Source organism: Bombina bombina, chromosome 2 (assembly GCF_027579735.1).
Source record: "Bombina bombina isolate aBomBom1 chromosome 2, aBomBom1.pri, whole genome shotgun sequence".
NCBI lineage: Eukaryota > Metazoa > Chordata > Amphibia > Anura > Bombinatoridae > Bombina > Bombina bombina.
In genome coordinates this window covers 1,062,399,683-1,062,418,768 of record NC_069500.1, presented here as the reverse complement: position 1 = coordinate 1,062,418,768, position 19,086 = coordinate 1,062,399,683, and the positions used below count along the sequence as shown (strand labels likewise).

The following is a 19,086-nucleotide window of genomic DNA, read 5'->3' as shown; positions in this document are numbered from 1 at the left end:
AAGGATTAAATCACTGCTGAAAGTGTATTCCAAGAAATCAAGGGTTTAAAAATCACTGTCTCAGTGCTCACTCTAAATCTGTATATTGCACAATTAATGGCTGCTTTAGTAATTGGCATTGAAACACAGTCTGTAGCATCCAAGAAAAAGTGTGGGAGTGGTCGGCTGCTCCTTGCACTCTGCCCTCTGTGCAACTGACTGGCTGGTGCTGATTTGTGTGAGGGAAAGGCTCTCTTGCAAGCTGCTATGGGAGACAGAAGCAGGTCACACAAAGCATTTTTAACCCCTTACGGACCAGGAAATGTAGAGAAAAGCTTGCCCCAAGTACAAGAGAATTTGTAGCATTTTTGCTATCAGGCCATTTATTTTACCTACTGAAATTATTTACACACAACTACTGTGGTCAGAAAACAAATGGTTATAAAAGCTTCTCTGGAGGCCCCTTTGTTCAGAAACAGCAGACATGCATGGCTTTGACATTGTTTTTGTCAATTAGAAGGCCGCTAATTGCGGCTGTGCACAACACTTTTAAAATTCCTGGTAGTGAAGGGGGTTAATCAGGTAGCTTGTGAGGTTAATTTTAGCTGTAGTGTAGAGATTACCCTCCCAACCCACGATCCCTCCCAAACAGCTCTGTCTGCCAGTAGCTTATTTGTTGTATTTTCTTAATTATTAATTTTATTATTTATTTAAAAAAAAAAAAAAAGTTATTTAGTGTAACAATACCCCCTCACCACCACCGATTGATGGAAGGAACTCCCTCCCTCACCCTTTTTATAGTGTTGGGGAACCCATCTCTCCCTCACCAAACATTTATTTTTCTGTAGGAAGGGAATCCCCCTCCCTCCCCTCTCCTGTGATGCACAGCCCGCTTCCCTCCTTCCCTCCCACGGCAGCACTGCAAGCAGATGAAAATCTCTGCAATCTGCTTCATATGGTAACGACAGTGCTTTCAGCTCTCCCTTACCATATGAAGACAGATCCCTTAACCCTTTGGCTGCGGTCTTAGCTGTCAGAGCTGAGAGCTGGTAACGCAGCATCAGGGAGAAAGTTGGACGCAGCTACTACGTCAATAGGTACGCTGGGCAAAGTACCCTGTGGCATAGTAGCTACTAAATGGCAGAAGGGGTTAATAATTACATGTTTCAATGTCAAGTCTTACAGTGTTTGCTTTCAATCTGTATTTGTATTTCATATATAGCTGATACTTCAGTGTGTCTATGTGTGTAGATTACATGCACACTATAAGGCCAAAAGAATGTGGATACCCCTACTACTTGAGTTCAGTTGTTTCAGCCACTCCTATTTCTAACAGGTGCATAAAATCTAACATGAAATCTCCATAGACAAACATTGGCACTACAATGGGTCATACTACCATTTCTGCCCTGATACACTGTAAGTGCAAGAATCTAGAAGCAACAACAGCTCAGCAATGAAGTGGCAGACCATGCATACTCACAGAGCCGGATTGCTGAGTGCTGAAGTGTGCAATGCAATTCACTATAGAGTCCCAAACTGCCCCTGAAAGCTGCATCAGCACAAGAACTGTGCAACAGGAGCTTCATGAAATGGGTTTTCATGGCTATGCAGCTGTACACAAGCAATACCAAGTGTCAACAGGACTGGAGTCTGGAGCAGTGAAAATGTGGTCTCTGGAGCGATAAATCATGCTTCACTATATATTTGGTAATTTGATGGAAGAATCCATAGAGAAAAAGCTTTAATATCTCTCCTACTTACTGTTCCCTCCCAGTATTTTGTATAGCCAAGCATAAGAAGAAAGAAGGAGAGTAGGGTAAAATGATGCCATTGGCAAAAATTGGGTGGGTTTGTGGACTCTAACCGCCAAGAAAGAAAATAATTTATCAGGTAAGCATAAATTATGGTTTATTTCTAATGGTGGTGAGAGTCACGAAAATCCTTACTGTTGGGAACTCATACCCAAGCTGTGAAATCTACTAAAAATGGGTGGGACAAAGGAAAGGCAGGCACCTTTTAACCACGAACGACATCTAAAAGACCCACCTGCCAAAAATTACCTCAGACGAGGCTAAAACATCAAAAAGACGACTATGAAATAACTCTGAAAGAAAAACTACAGATGTCCCCTTCTTGAAACCCAAGAAGTATACACAGAACAAGTTAAAAGAGCTGTAATACGTAAAGGTAGCAACTGACCCGCCTGCAAGTAAGCTCTGAGAAACAGACACTTAAACCCTGAAGCTACATAAAACGGAAGATGCCTTCCGACCCTTACGTTTACATGAAAAACAAAAATAAATAAATTGGAAGACAACAGTTTTAATGCCCAGACACCCTTCAAAAAGTGCAACAATCACTCAAAGATTTTGAATTGGGATCCATCAAATTAGGACCTATCCGAGAAGTACAGAGTACCTCTGTCTTCACCTGTCTCCTTGACTAAGCAAAGAAAATACTAGGAGAGAACAGGGAGAGTGATATTAAAGGGATAGTCTAGTCAAAAGTAAACGTTCATGATTCAGATAGAGCAGGCAATTTTAAGCAACTTTCTAATTTACTCCTATTATTATTAATTTTTTGTTCTCTTGGTATCTATATTTAAAAAGGCTGGAAAGTAAGCTTACGAACCAGCCCATTTTTGGTTCAGTACCTGGTTAGCACTTGCTGATTGGATGGCTACATTTAGACACCGATAAGCAAGCACTACCCTGGTGCTGAACCAAAAATGGGCCAGCGTCTAAGTTTACATTTTAGTTTTTTTAAATAAAGATATCAAGAGAACAAAAAAAAAAATAGGAGTAAATTAGAAAGTTGCTTAAAATTGCATGCTCTGTATCATGAAAGTTTAATTTTGACTAGACTATCCCTTTGAAGCTTTTTCTGTAGGTTGCCTTTACCTCCTCCTGGTGGCCAGGTGATGAATCCCCAAAGGTAAGGATTTTTGTGGACTCAGCACCATTAGAAAGAAAATGCAGTATTAGTACTCATTACAGATTGAAAGTCATTTTGTTACATTGGGGACTCAAAACGCAGTGTGTATAAAAAGTAGCAAGCTTGAATTAAACGTACAGCTTATTCAGCAAATTGAATTAACTTTTTAAAACTTTGATTTTTGTTACAAATGGAACTACAAGGTCCTAAAATGTTAAGAACACCTTATCTTTATCTATGATTTAGATAAAGGCTATGAAGATAAACTAATTCAGTTAAAATATGGTTATTTTCTGAATCCAGATGAATTTAGAGAGATGTAAAACAGTCCGTTTCATTGTTGTAATAAAAAAGCACTAAGCAGGGTGTTATACTTAAAGGGCCATAAAATGTATATCTTCAAAATTAAATATAATATGTAATAGTTCAAATTACAGTTTTTGTTGTTGCTCATTTGTCTTGTGCGGCTTCTCTGTCAGCGGCCGAGGCGGTGTGTTGCACATATTAGCATTACATTTGCGGTTTCATTTTAAGTGTATGGTATTCATTTTATTCTAGGCTGCAGATCATAAGCTACATTAAAGTTGCTAGTATGGCCTCTAAACTCAGTCCAGCTCACCCTCTTTGTCCTTATAATTACAAAAACGGATATTTGCTTTGGGGCAACTGATAGTTTTCACATTAGGATTGCCGAAGCTTGTCCGATGATGGATACTGGAAGCTATAGTTTATACCTATGCTCCAGAGCTTAGCTTTTCTATATGGTCATGCCCGTAGAGACTGAATATGTGGTTTATCTTGCAAATACCACTAATAATTTAGTTTACTTTCATATATATTTTATGCAGCATTCCATACCTACAGTATTATGTAAATGTATTGTATGATGTAAACTATTCATACAATACACATTGTACACTTAAGAGTGCATTAGCTAAAATAAGCCACCATGCTTATATGTTACTTACAGGGTATGTCTTTCTATGTCATTTATTGTTCAAAATGACAGATTAAGATTTCAGCTGTTTTTTTTTTTTTTTATCATTAGCCTTCTGTAGCACGGTTCCCCGAACATTCAGGGTCCAAGAGTGGTCCCGTTGCTAGTAAGGCGGCTTTGATATAAAGCTAATCTTATATAAAACATAAAATGAGGATTACTAAAAAAAAGTGTTATTAATAGTTACAGGTTTCAGGGCCTATGAATACCCAAAAAACTGCCCTCGCCCACCGGGCAAGTAAATCACAAAACTTACCAGCCCGCAAGAAACTTTAGTCGCCCGTGTATATCTGCATGTAGCGTGTATATATCTTATTTAAACAGGCAATATAAATAGTGTTATTGTAATCTCACAAAGCATTGCAGACAGAGGTCCCAATTTGAATGCTTTGCAAGCTGCTTACTACTTGGGACTAGAGTATTAATAAAAAGGATTTAACTTTAGAAAATATTTTTTCTATCACCAACTACAAAAAAACAGGGATACTATCTTTGTAATACTGTATGTACTATCTTGACTTATTTTCCACTAAGGGTAAAAAAAAAAAAAAGAGATATAATTGAGCTGGTTTTTTTTTTTTACTTCAGTATATGTGGGGTCACGATTGACTAAGTATATTTAATGCTGACACCCTTCAACCTATAGAGCTTTGGCATAACGAGCATGTTAAAAACACTTTTTTTCCCCCTTTCTGCCCGGCTGCCTTTCAACTACTAGCGCAACTGTCAGTGCCGCACTAGGAGATTTGAATGGGTGCATGGAGATGGTATGTTCTCTACAAATTGGTAAAATCAGTTTTTGAAGCAAAAGTAGCGTCCAGAAAAATTGTGCAGTGCTCTATATTGTTATAGTAGGCAGTTTGCTCATGTACATTGTGCTGCAGTTCTGCAGAGGACCCTGGAGTACGTCGGCATAATGTACATGAGCAAGCTGCCTACCATAACTATATAGTCACTTTAACCCATACTTCATTAATACACACACAGAGAAGAAACACTCACCGCTCTAGCAGGATGTCTTCCCGCGCAGACAACCTTAGGGGTGGGAAGTAGCAACTGACAAGGAAGAGACCAAGAGCCATGAAGATAAGGGGAGGTCTTTGAATGCATTTAACAGAAAGAACCTCCCCTTTCTACCCTCCTTTCCCTTGTGTGCGCATATTTGAAAGGCAAATTTACATTTTTTATTATTGCTTCTTATATCCCCCTTAAAATGTCAGGTCGCCGCTCTGGCTGGTAACTTAAAAATTTTACTTGCCCGCAAGAAATTTAGGTCGCCATTGGCGACCGGACCGGTCTATTCATATGCCCTGGGTTATGTAATAACTGGATTACTCCTGTTATTCACTGAACCATTTTAGAGCCCATTTATATATGTGTATACTCCTGTTCAAATTTTTTGATTGTCATAAGGATTGACTGTACTAGATAGTATACGTCTAATGGTATTTTATCTTGTCAGTATTTCCTGTATTATTTTCAGCTGTAAATCTCAAATAAAAATTATTTTAAAAACTTACAGTTTTAGAGTAGAGAAACGTTAGTAACGATAAAAAAAAAAATAGTTTATCTATTAGTCGCACATTGATCAGTTGTGTAGTACAAGACAGCCCCTGCCCAAAGTCACAACAAGCCTGAACTCCTATTGTTCAATTGCAGCTCATAATATAATGAGCTGTATGCATAATTTATTATTAAATGATTGAAAATTTGCTGAGTCAGCCATAATACTGAATGCTGTTAGGCAAGATAAGCTCGCTGGGGACTTATTCATAGAAAGGCCAGGCAGTAACAAATTCATGGAGCTATTCTTCCTGATTGTACCCAAGCAGTACTGATGTTTTAACCACTTAGCAAATGCAGGCAGCAAACAGTACCACCCCTGATCCTAAAAGTTTGTAATACACTTAAAAATAAAATACCCAAGTCACTGAAGAGAATTAGCCAAATACACAAAAACTTGAAATTAATTAAAACCTATTACAATACATACTATCGGCTAGATTTGGAGTTTTGTCGGTAACGACCCGAAAAACTAACGCCCGCGTTTTACTGGCCGCACCATAAAAAATAACTCTGGTATTGAGAGTCCACATAAAGGCTGCGTTAGGCTCCAAAAAAGGAGCGTAGAGCATTTTTAACGCAGCTTCAACTCTCGATACCAGAGTTGCTTACGGACGCGGCCAGCCTCAAAAAACGTGCTCGTGCACGATTCTCCCATAGGAAACAATGGGGCTGTTTGAGCTGAAAAAAACCAAACACCTGCAAAAAAGCCGCGTTCAGCTCCTAACGCAGCCCCATTGTTTGCTATGCGGTAACCCTTCCTACGTCTGCACCTAACACCCTAACATGTACCCCGAGTCTAAACACCCCTAACCTTACACTTATTAACCCCTAATCTGCCGCCCCCGCTATCGCTGACCCCTGCATATTATTATTAACCCCTAATCTGCCGCTCCGTAAACCGCCGCTACTTACATTATCCCTATGTACCCCTAATCTGCTGCCCCTAACACCGCCGACCCCTATATTATATTTATTAACCCCTAATCTGCCCCCCACGTCGCCTCCACCTGCCTACACTTATTAACCCCTAATCTGCCGACCGGACCTGAGCGCTACTATAATAAAGTTATTAACCCCTAACCCGCCTCACTAACCCTATCATAAATAGTATTAACCCCTAATCTGCCCTCCCTAACATCGCCGACACCTAACTTCAAACATTAACCCCTAATCTGCCGACTGGAGCTCACCGCTATTCTAATAAATGTATTAACCCCTAAAGCTAAGTCTAACCCTAATACTAACACCCCCCTAAGTTAAATATAATTTAAATCTAACGAAATTAATTATCTCTTATTAAATAAATTATTCCTATTTAAAGCTAAATACTTACCTGTAAAATAAATCCTAATATAGCTACAATATAAATTATAATTATATTATAGCTATTTTAGGATTTATATTTATTTTACAGGTAACTTTGTATTTATTTTAACCAGGTACAATAGCTATTAAATAGTTAAGAACTATTTAATAGCTAAAATAGTTAAAATAATTACAAATTTACCTGTAAAATAAATCCTAACCTAAGTTACAAATAAACCTAACACTAGACTATCAATACATTAATTAAATAAACTACCTACAATTACCTACAATTAACCTAACACTACACTATCAATAAATTAATTAAATACAATTGCTACAAAGAAATACAATTAAATAAACTAGCTAAAGTACAAAAATAAAAAAGAACTAAGTTACAAAAAATAAAAAAATATTTACAAACTTAGAAAAATATTACAACAATTTTAAACTAATTACACCTACTCTAAGCCCCCTAATAAAATAACAAAGCCCCCAAAATAAAAAAATGCCCTACCCTATTCTAAATTACTAAAGTTCAAAGCTCTTTTACCTTACCAGCCCTGAACAGGGCCCTTTGCGGGGCATGCCCCCAAGAAATTCAGCTCTTTTGCCTGTAAAAAAACATACAATACCCCCCCCCAACATTACAACCCACCACCCACATACCCCTAATCTAACCCAAACCCCCCTTAAATAAACCTAACACTAAAAACCTGAAAATCATCCTACCTTGTCTTCACCATACCAGTTCACCGATCGGTCCAGAAGAGCTCCTCCGATGTCCTGATCCAAGCCCAAGCGGGGGGCTGAAGAGGTCCATGATCCGGCTGAAGTCTTCATCCAAGCGGGCCAGAAGAGGTCTTCCATCCGATTGAAGTCTTCATCCAAGCGGCATCCATCCGGAGCGAAGCGGCAGCATCCTGAAGACCTCCACCGCGGAACATCCATCCTGGCCGACGATCCTGAACGACGAATGACGGTTCCTTTAAATGACGTCATCCAAGATGGCGTCCCTCGAATTCCGATTGGCTGATAGGATTCTATCAGCCAATCGGAATTAAGGTAGGAATATTCTGATTGGCTGATGGAATCAGCCAATCAGAATCAAGTTCAATCCGATTGGCTGATCCGATCAGCCAATCAGATTGAGCTCGCATTCTATTGGCTGATCTCTATTGGCTGTTCCGATCAGCCAATAGAATGCGAGCTCAATCTGATTGGCCTGATCGGATCAGCCAATCGGATTGAACTTGATTCTGATTGGCTTCGTCGTTCAGGTCGTCGGCCAGGATGATGTTCCGCGGTGGAGGTCTTCAGGATGCTGCCGCTTCGCTCCGATGGATGCCGCTTGGATGAAGACTTCAAATCGGATGAAAGACCCTCTTCTGGCCCGCTTGGATGAAGACTTCAGCCGGATCATGGACCTCTTCAGCCCCCCGCTTGGGCTTGGATCAGGACATCAGAGGAGCTCTTCTGGACCGATCGGTGGAACCTGGTATGGTGAAGACAAGGGTAGGATGATCTTCAGGGCTTAGTGTTAGGTTTATTTAAGGGGGGGTTTGGGTTAGATTAGGGGTATGTGGGTGGAGGGTTGTAATGTTGGGGGGGGGTATTGTATGTTTTTTTTACAGGCAAAAGAGCTGAATTTCTTGGGGCATGCCCCGCAAAGGGCCCTGTTCAGGGCTGGTAAGGTAAAAGAGCTTTGAACTTTAGTAATTTAGAATAGGGTAGGGCATTTTTTTATTTTGGGGGGCTTTGTTATTTTATTAGGGGGCTTAGAGTAGGTGTAATTAGTTTAAAATTGTTGTAATATATTTCTAATGTTTGTAAATATTTTTTTATTTTTTTGTAACTTAGTTCTTTTTTATTTTTTGTACTTTAGCTAGTTTATTTAATTGTATTTCTTTGTAGCAATTGTATTTAATTAATTCATTGATAGTGTAGTGTTAGGTTAATTGTAGGTAGTTTATTTAATTAATGTATTGATAGTCTAGTGTTAGGTTTATTTGTAACTTAGGTTAGGATTTATTTTACAGGTAAATTTGTAATTATTTTAACTATTTTAGCTATTAAATAGTTCTTAACTATTTAATAGCTATTGTACCTGGTTAAAATAAATACAAAGTTACCTGTAAAATAAATATAAATCCTAAAATAGCTATAATATAATTATAATTTATATTGTAGCTACATTAGGATTTATTTTACAGGTAAGTATTTAGCTTTAAATAGGAATAATTTATTTAATAAGAGAATTAATTCGTTAGATTTAAATTATATTTAACTTAGGGGGGTGTTAGTATTAGGTTTAGACTTAGCTTTAGGGGTTAATACATTTATTAGAATAGCGGCGAGATTCGGTCGGCAGATTAGGGGTTAATAATTGAAGTTAGGTGTCGGCGATGTTAGGGAGGGCAGATTAGGGGTTAATACTATTTATGATACGGTTAGTGAGGCGGATTAGGGGTTTAATAACTTTATTATAGTAGCGCTCAGGTCCGGTCGGCAGATTAGGGGTTAAGAAGTGTAGACAGGTGGAGGCGAACGTTCGTGTGGGGGGCAGATTAGGGGTTAATAAATATAATATAGGGGTCGGCGGTGTTAGGGGCAGCAGATTAGGGGTACATAAGGATAACGTAGGTTGGCGGCGCTTTGCGGTCGGCAGATTAGGGGTTAATAAGTGTAGGCAGGTGGAGGCGACGTTGAGGGGGGCAGATTAGGGGTTAATAAATATAATACAGGGGTCGGCGGGTGTTAGCACGCAGCAGATTAGGGGTACATAAGGATAACGTAGGTGGCAGGTCGGCAGATTAGGGGTTAAAAAAATTTTTTCGAGTGTCGGCGATGTGGGGGGACTCGGTTTAGGGGTACATAGGTAGTTTATGGGTGTTAGTGTACTTTAGAGCACAGTAGTTAAGAGCTTTATAAACCGGCGTTAGCCCAGAAAGCTCTTAACTACTGACTTTTTTCCTGCGGCTGGAGTTTTGTCGTTAGATGTCTAACGCTCACTTCAGAAACGACTCTAAATACCGGAGTTAGAGAAATCCCATTGAAAAGATAGGATACGCAATTGACGTAAGGGGATCTGCGGTATGGAAAAGTCGCGGCTGGAAAGTGAGCGTTAGACCCCTATTTTGAGTGACTCCAAATACCGGCGGTAGCCTAAAACCAGCGTTAGGAGCCTCTACGCTGGTTTTCACGGCTAACGCCAAACTCATAAATCTAGGCCTATGTAAGTTACGGTTTGATTATTTTTAACGGTCAGTTTTCAAATTAAAGTCCTGTATTTTACATGTGCTGCAATAGAGGTATTAATGTAGCATGCTTCATTAATCTGTGCTCTGGACTCTCAGTAGATCAGGGCTTCAAAAAATATGTTCGAAATGTAGTAACCAGCTATTTCTGTGTGTTTTCACCCCTTTGTTACCGAGAACACCAAGCTACTCTGCAGCAGGACACTGGGGGGAATTGGGAGGATGACATAGGGTCACTATAATGCACTTAAATAGATAACACTTTTTTAACATAAATCCCCTCTGGTCATCCAGCATGTAAGGAATTATAGTGCCCAGACACAGTTAAGAAGATGTGTAGGAGGCTGCCAAAAAGGATTGTGGCCCTGTTAGAAGCTGGATGCTGGCAGCAGCCCAAAGACTCACAAATCCCGATGTCAGGCCTTTCCTTGAGCTGCCACAGGCACCCTGGCAAAAAATTATACAGCTATTTTGGCCCAGAATTTTCCGAACCAGGGAGACTGACAGTCCCTGCTCCCGCGCGAGCAGGGGACAGCAAAGCACACTAGCCGTAGTGTGCAATGATCAAAGGTTCCAGCTGCAGGCTTACATGAGTGAACCTGCAGCCAACGTGAAGGTAAATTTCAGTCTATATGAATGTTGCAATGAAAAATATAATAGTTTGCAAGTAAAACCACATTTTTTTTTTTTTTTTTTTTTTTTTAAAGTGTATATATTTTATAATAAAAAAGTTATAATTCTAATCTGGTATTTTCTGTTCCTCCGCCCCCCCCTTCATTTCCTCTTTTGGTTGGGCTGTGATGTATAGGGAGCAGTCACATCCACTCTCTACATAGGTGAAGGGCTTTAAATGGGCTGGACTTCAAGATTGTCATATGACACACACTGATTGGATGTTCACTGGAATTGTCATAAAAAAAATTAAAACAGTTCATCCAAGTGGCGGCCCGGCATAACATTGCAATAGAAGCATTACTATATGCACCAATTTAATGCTTTTACAGATGGATTTAAAAAAATAAAAAAATAAGTATATACTTTAATGGCAAAAGATTAAATATATGGTATTTGATTAGTTAAGGTTTACCATCACTTTAAGAAGCAGCGGTCAACAGACCACTGCTTCTTAACCCACTTAGCAACCTGTTATGTGTCATATCTCAATGCCTCCGGATTTTTTCAACCCGAAGAGATTGACAGCCCCTGCTCCCGGGCGAGCAGGGGGGGGGGGGGGCTGCATTGCAGACTAGCCGTAGCGTTATGCAGCCAGCTAGATGCAATGATGGGGGGGCCGTGTGCAAAGATTGTACACACCTGTCTACTGGACTTTGTTAAATCTGGCCATTTGTGTTATCTAGGTCACAGGCAAAAGGTACTCTTTATTTTTAAATGGCATCCTGGCACATATTCAGTTATGGCAGAGTTTGACATATAACCAAAAAAACAAGGGAAATTAGGTTTCTGGTGAACTCCAGCATTTGTTTATGCTGTTATTGTAAAAAGTATAGCAGTAGTTAACCCTTTTGTAACAGGGTTAAAGTGCCTACATCGGAACAACTGTTCCGATGTAGACAAATTGAAACTACGCGATCGTGCATACGATCGTGAGATTTCAAATATTGGACCGCATCTGGGGGGTGTCCCTACAATCCTAGGAACACCCTCCAGACCGCGATTAAATCCTAGAAGCAAAGAAGGCTTCAGGACAGCCGTTAGCTATGACGTTCTATTCCGTCATAACGGCTTTAAGCCCAGTGTAATTATGACGGAATAGAACGGCATAACGGCATTAAAAGGTTTAAATCAGAAGATATCAGTAATGTACATGAATCAATGGGTTTTTGCATTGCTAAAACATTTTAATGGATTTAAATATAACAAATGTTTTAACACCATTGCTGTTTGCATTACTATGAAGACCCTCAAACACAAAGATCAGATCCTCTTATGAGATCCCTGATGCACTCTTAAAGGATATAAAACCCAAACATTTTATTTCATGATTCAGACAGAACAATTTTAAACAACTTTCCGAATTTACTTTTTTTTTTTCCATTTTTTTTGTCTTTTTTGTTTTCTTGCTATAATGTGTTGAAAGCCCAGGAAGGTAAGGTTAAGGAGTGTGCACGTGTCTGCAGCACTATATGGCAGCAGTATTACAACAATGTTATACATTTAAAGGGACATGAAACCCAATTTTTTTCTTTTGTGATTTAGAAAAGCATGCAATTTTAAACAACATTCTAATTTACTTCTATTATCTAATGTGCTTCATGTTCTTGATATCTTTTGCTGAAAAGCATATCTTGATAGGCTCAGTAGCTGCTGATTGGTTGCTGCACATGGATGAGCAATCACATGAGGCATCTATGGGCATTGCTATTTCTGGCATCAAAGGATATCTAAAGAAAAAAAGCAAATTAGATAACAGAAGTAAATTGGAATGCTGCTTAAAATGTATCCTCTATCTGAATCATGAAAGAAAATGTTGGGGTTTAGTGTCCCTTTAACAAGATCACTAGATGGTTTAGTGTCCCTTTAACAAGATCACTAGATGGTTTAGTGTCTCTTTAACAAGATCACTAGATGGCAGAACTATTTCCTGTCATGTAGTTCTTCAGGCATATGCACACTACATACCCTAGGTATCTCTTCAACAAACAACATGAAAAAGGGTAAATTTGATAATATAAGCAAATTGGAAACTTTTTTAAAATTGTATTCTCTATCTGAATAATAAAAGAAAAAATTGGGTTTCATGTCCCTTTAAGTTAAACTGCTTGATGTGAGTAGAAATCCTGAAGAAGTGTTGGATTAATGTAAATGAGTTAATAAGCCATAAGTCTTTGGGCAGCATGCAGTCCAGGGTAAAACACTTTGGTGATACAGAGATCTACATAACTTTGCCCCTGTCAAAAGCACTGTATGGCTGAATAGCAATCCCAGAGACAGTAAAGTTAAAATTAAGAAGAAGAAAAAGAAATTGTTAAAGTGGCGGCGCTGTGTCCACCTCCAGGGAATCAAAGGTGTCCTTCAGGTGCTGCAGGACACCTTTGAGATGATTTTTAATAAAAAGGCTTATTTTAACTGCAATCTTGTGAGTACTAACCAGTTTGTGTGCCTTACCACGTTGTCTGAAATCCGCTACATATTGTGAGCGCTTTTATTATGGAGGTTGAAAGCAACAAGGTTGACTCAGAGGACGTGGCAGCTTGGTTCCCTGAGGTTCAAATTCTGTGTTGTGGATAGGGACACTCTGAAAATGTACACAATAAGCATTTGCAACAGAAAATCTTTATAAACAACGATATAAGGAAAGGCACCCTAAAAGACATAACCGTCACTTTTGGCTATAAAAGATCAACATGGAAATCAAAAGCATCCAGGGGTTATACAGCCCTGCGATATTCCTCAAGGAACTTTGTGTGTCGAAAAAAAGAATAAAAGCAGTTTTGTTTTTGTAACCAAAATGCATGTGGCTAGGTGCCAATCTCAGAATTTACTAGTGTGCTTATTGGTAGGTAAAATCTTTGCCCAGAGCACAAAGAGAAGCCCCTACCAATCAGCAACAGAGCAAACGCCAAGAACTAGCTGCACTTGGCCAACAAAAGTTGTGTTGAACTCCGCTATGGAAAAACAAAGGCTTAACAATGCAGGTCAGCAGCTGATGGTAGGGAGACGTTTTCTAGGGCTGTACTTTTAAACTTTCATGTCTTTAAATAAAGACTATCGCAATAATTATAACATAAGAAGCAAGTAAATTGACTGCAACAAATAACGAAGGAAGCAAACATTTTTGTGGCAAAAGAATTGACTCTCTATAGCAGTGCTTTCCCAAACTGTGTGTTGTGACACATTAGTGTGTCGGGCAGCAGTGTGTAGGTGTGTCCCTGCTTCAGCACAAATGTTTTTGAATTTAAAATTATTTTTACAATTTTTTTTGGTTTCCGACTTTCCGCCTGCTTGCTAAGCATATCACATGGTTGGACTCGTGATTGATACCTAGTGGGTCACAGATCATCTTACCCTATAGGCGCAGCTCAGTGGGAACTGAAACTATTCCCTTTGGCGGCACATTGGCTCCTGACTGCACGTGTAGTCTCCTCAATCAGCTTGTGACTGCATGTGTAGTCAGTGAGTGGGATAGCAGTGTGTTTGCAGCGCAGGCAGTAGTCAGTCAGTCTCCCAGAGCTCTGAGGGTGCGCATCTTAAACGCTGAGCTGAAGTCAGACGTCAGTGGGTTTTTTTTTCTGCAGCTAGCTCCCAGTAGTGCATTGCTGCTCCTGATATATGGATACGAAGTGGAAGCTTAAAAATGCTTAATGATAAATGCGAGTGTCTTTATCTAATGTTCCACCAAAAATTCAGAAACTGTGTTCATCCCCATCAACCTCATACATCCCATTTAAAATAGTAAGTAGTTATTATAAACTTTTTTTTTTATTCTTTGCACACTACATTACTGTTACCTTGTAACTAACTACATGTCGTTATTATATCATTTATGTATGTGCCCCGAATCTCTTAAAACAAGTTAGTTTAAGCACCTGTTTGCTAGTACAACTGACTTATTGTTGTTGCAAAATGATGTAGGTCTAAAAAGTGTGTCACTAACATGAAAGTTTGGAAAGCTCTGCTCTATAGTAAGGCTTTACCTAGAAACCATACAAGGAAAACTGACAATATATACAGGCTAGATGAAAGGCAAAACTTGAAATAAATACATGTTAAAACCTGTCAGTAAGCCAAAATATTATACCTAGACCTGTTTAACCAGCTGAATGCAGTAAAACTTGCTACTGTGGACAAAAACTGCCTTATAAATGCAGGTACACTCATTGACTTAATTGACATGCAGTCATTTTAAGTGTGGAAAACGAGTGAGACCTTGCTCAATCTATCAACAAGACCAACCATAAACACACTCTTTAGTGGCAAATGGCTAATATAGACAGCAATAACATTATGAATTCATCTGAACAATCTATAACAAAGTAAAATATAAACATTCTAACAGTGCATAAGTATTAGAGTAAATTAAAAGGACCAGTCAACACAATAAATTTGCATAATCAACAAATGCAAGATAACAAGACAATGCAATAGCACTTCTGAACTTCAATGAGTAGATTTTTTTTTCTGACAATTTTAAAAGTTATGTCTTTTTCAACTACCCCCTGTACCATGTGACAGCTATCAGCTAATCACAAATGCATACACGTACCATGTGACAGCCATCAGCCATTCACAAATTGCATACACAATTAAGTGTTCGCTGCTATTGGGCATAACCCTTGGTTGTCCCATTAGAATGGCAACGACTTAGCGTACAGCAATTTTTTGAGTTAAATTAAAAGTATTAACAGGTGATTTTTGAATAAACAAAACATACTATATAAACTATATAAAAGATAGATAATATAGCTATATATATATATATATATATATATATATATATATATATATATATATAATATATATACATACAAAGTATTAAAGGAATATGAAACACAATTTTTGTGATTCAGACAAGGCATACAAGTTTAAAAAAAGTTTCCAATTTACTTCTATTTTTAAATGTGCTTTGTTTGTGAAGAGATACCTATGCAGGTGTTATTCTTTGTTGAAGAGATACCAATGTAGGTGTCTGGCGCACTACATAGCAGGAAATAGTGCTGCCATCTAGTGCTCATACACATGGACAACATTCTTGCAAAACTGCTGCCATATAGTGCTTCAATGTACACACTCCTGAGCTTACGTCCCATGGCTGCTTTTCAAGAAAAGATGCCAAAAAAAGAAGAAAATTTAATAGAACTTAATTAGAAAGTTGTTTAAAATTGCATGTTCTATCCGAATCATGAAAGAAACGGTTTCCAAAGCTGCACATTATGCTAACAAACTATTTGGAAACAGTGCAGGTGTGTTTTTTCTTATTGAAGGGACACTGAACCCCAATTTTTTTCTTTTGTAATTCAAAAAGAGCATGCAATTTTAAGCAACTTTCTAATTTACTCCTATTATCAATTTTTCTTCGTTCTCTAGCTATCATTATTGAAAAAGAACCCCTGGGTAGCGCTTGCTGATTGGTGGCTACAGTGCCCATGTGCAATGCTCCCCCCAGCAAAACTGCCAAGGCCCTAGTGTGTATACTGGCAAAGTTGCTTCTCACTACTGCCCAGATGCATTGTCAGTATCAGCAATTTCTTCCTTCTTCCAATCACTTAAAGGTACAGTCAACTCCAAAATATTATGATAGATAACCTCTTTCTTACCCATCTCCCCAGTTTTGCACAGCCAACATAGTTATTTTAATATACTTTTAACCTCTCTGATTACCTTGTATCCAAGCCTCTTTTGACAGCCCCCTGATCACATGGGCTATTTATTTATTTATTATCTATTGACTTTGCATTTCAGCCAATTAGTGCAGTGTCAGCCACAACTTCTCGGGAGGAGGGCACAATGTTATCTATATTGCCCACATGGATTAGCAGTCTCCTGTTGTGAATAGCTAATATAAAAGCATGTGATAAGAGGCTGTCTGCAGTAGCTTAGAAACAAGCAGAATTTTAGAGGAGTTATTTATCTTTTTAAACAATAACAATTTTGGTGTTGACTGTCCCTGAAACAGTAACTTAACCCCATAATTGCCAATGAGGGTTATGGGAATCATGAGGATAAATCGTATGCTATCAGTGTTACTGGCAAGCAATTAAAGGGACAGGAAAGTTAAACTTATTATTTAACATAATTTATTATTATTAATTATTAATTAAACATATTTATAATTATTATGGTCTTTCCTCCTTGATTTTACCCATGTGTTGGGGATTGCTCTAATAAATGTCTGGATTCATTTACCTCGGTCCCCATCTCTTTGTGTTTTTAACTTTCTTCAATCATGACAAAAAAAAAAAGTTTTATATCCCCTTTTAACAGTAGGTACATAATAAAATGACAATGCAATAGCACTCGCTATGAATTTTAAATGAGCACTAGATGTATTTCAATTTGCAGACCCTGTATGACACGACAGCCATCAGCCAATCGGACAATTTATGCTTATACTGTGAACTTCCACATGCTCAGGACATGATGCTGGGCATATAAAAAGTCTGTGCACAATTTGATAATGGAAGGAAATGAAAAAGTTGTTTAAAAATTGCAAATTCTGAATCATTAAAGTATATTTTTCCTTTAGTGTCTCTTTCAATTCACTTTATTATCAAGTTTTCTGTGTGAGTTTAGTATCCTTTGTTCAAAACAATATGTGCATATCCTACACTACTGAGAGCTAGCTAGTAATTGGTGGCTACGCACATTTGTCTTGTCATTGGCTCGCCAGACATGTTCAGCTAGCTCCCAGTAGTGATGCAAACAATAGTGTGATAAAAATGCTCTAATATAATTACAGCATTTTCTTTTTGCACTTTTATATTCGTTTAAATCTACTGTTTTCTGCCTCAGTGTGTGCATGTGTTTCTGGTAAGCAATAAACATTACATTGTGCAGCTATGGCTTATGTTTGCAATACTGTTCCATGTTAAACCCTGTTTGTCATGTGTTTGTAAATTTGAATGCCATAGCTTGACAGCGCTCTCAAAAGTTTTTTCGTTTTGTTTTTTTTGAGCAAGGGAAAGAATGAGCCCTGTCATACTTGAATTTGTTAGAAGAGCCATTATTTTGAAAAGGCTGTAACTTGCCACCTTGTTCTTTAACTGTTAACTTATATTACCAGTCTTATAAAGAGGTAACCCACTATTTATGCCACATACTAGGTATTTGTAACAAAGACACACGGCATAACACAAAATGGACCACTATCACCGTCACTGTCATAAGCACCTGTCATGGCACGATCACACACCGTTTATGATTTCTACCATGAGTTAAAGGATTTGTAAATGTTTTGTAAAGTTAACTTCTCAAGATGTCCTACCAGGACACTTATAGTCACGACATTGTCAAATACTGTCACAGCACTGTCAGTATGACACTGCCACTTGCAGTCATGACTGTCAGACACTCTATATAATTGTCACTTTTACAAACACAAAGTGCATTAATGCCATTATCAAAAAATATATAAAATGCATGTGACAGAATACAACTACTATATATGGACATAAAGCCAAGTATATGCGGCCCTCGCAGTAGTACACCGAGCACATGTATTACCAAATCCCTATCACACAGACTATGGTGAATGCTGCCTCTCACCAGGATTCTTTTGAAGAGAGCGTTCTCCTTAGGAGGGAGGCTGACACTCGGCATGTCTCTGCCTCTCCCGAAGGGGCTCCTAGCTTTAGATGCCTAGTATTAGACGTGTGCTTCGGACTAGACGACCGGTACCGGGATTGGGGTGCAGCTGAAATCGGGGGGCGTTGTTGCCGCCAACTTTGGCACTTCCCTGGCACCTCCGGTGACTGAATTCTCAGGAGGCCGCAAGCCGGGACTTCACGTAGGTAACCACACAGACCCGAGCACTAGCACAGGCCAAAAATGGCGGAAGGGGAGGAGGAATGGCTTCCTGGGTCAGGGGAAGCGACGCCTGCGCTGTGACCGGAGGGGTCACGCCTTTTTCCGGCGGCGTGAGGGTGTGTGACAGACAGTGCGGTGCTACCGGGTGGGTTAGTTTGTGCAGCCTAGTAGTGTTTGGTCGTCTATGAGTGTGTGTGCGAGGACATGTGGCGTCCGACCGCAGCGGAAAGCTAAGGAGAGGTTAGAAAGTTTATTCGGCGAATGAGCGTTGTTGTAGAAACGGAGTCTGTAGCATAAATAGACTGCTTCTCATTCTGTTTAGCATAGATAGTGTAGCATAGATAGTGTAGCATAGATAGTGTAGCATAGATAGTGTAGCATAGATAGTGTTTTAGCCTGTGCTTTGACCACACTGGCACTATAGTGCTGCAGTTTGCATGTAAAAATACTTCTAATAAATTAGTATTTAATAGATTATGATATATGCCAACTGAAAAGGACATAACCTATGTTTTTGTTTAATGATTGAGAGCATCCAATTTTAAACAACTTTCCAACTTC

General features: G+C 38.8%; 1 protein-coding gene across 1 annotated transcript in view; it reads right to left on the bottom strand.

Moving 5' to 3' along the window:
- NAA15 (N-alpha-acetyltransferase 15, NatA auxiliary subunit) overlaps positions 1 to 18,540 on the bottom strand; it is a 430,544-nt gene extending 412,004 nt beyond the window's left edge. Inside the window, exon 1 of the mRNA XM_053703678.1 lies at positions 18,265 to 18,540. Coding sequence (XP_053559653.1) covers positions 18,265 to 18,318 — 54 coding nt within the window. The 5' untranslated portion in view covers positions 18,319 to 18,540. The remainder of the gene's footprint in view (positions 1 to 18,264) is intronic.
- Positions 18,541 to 19,086: the final 546 nt, after the last annotated feature.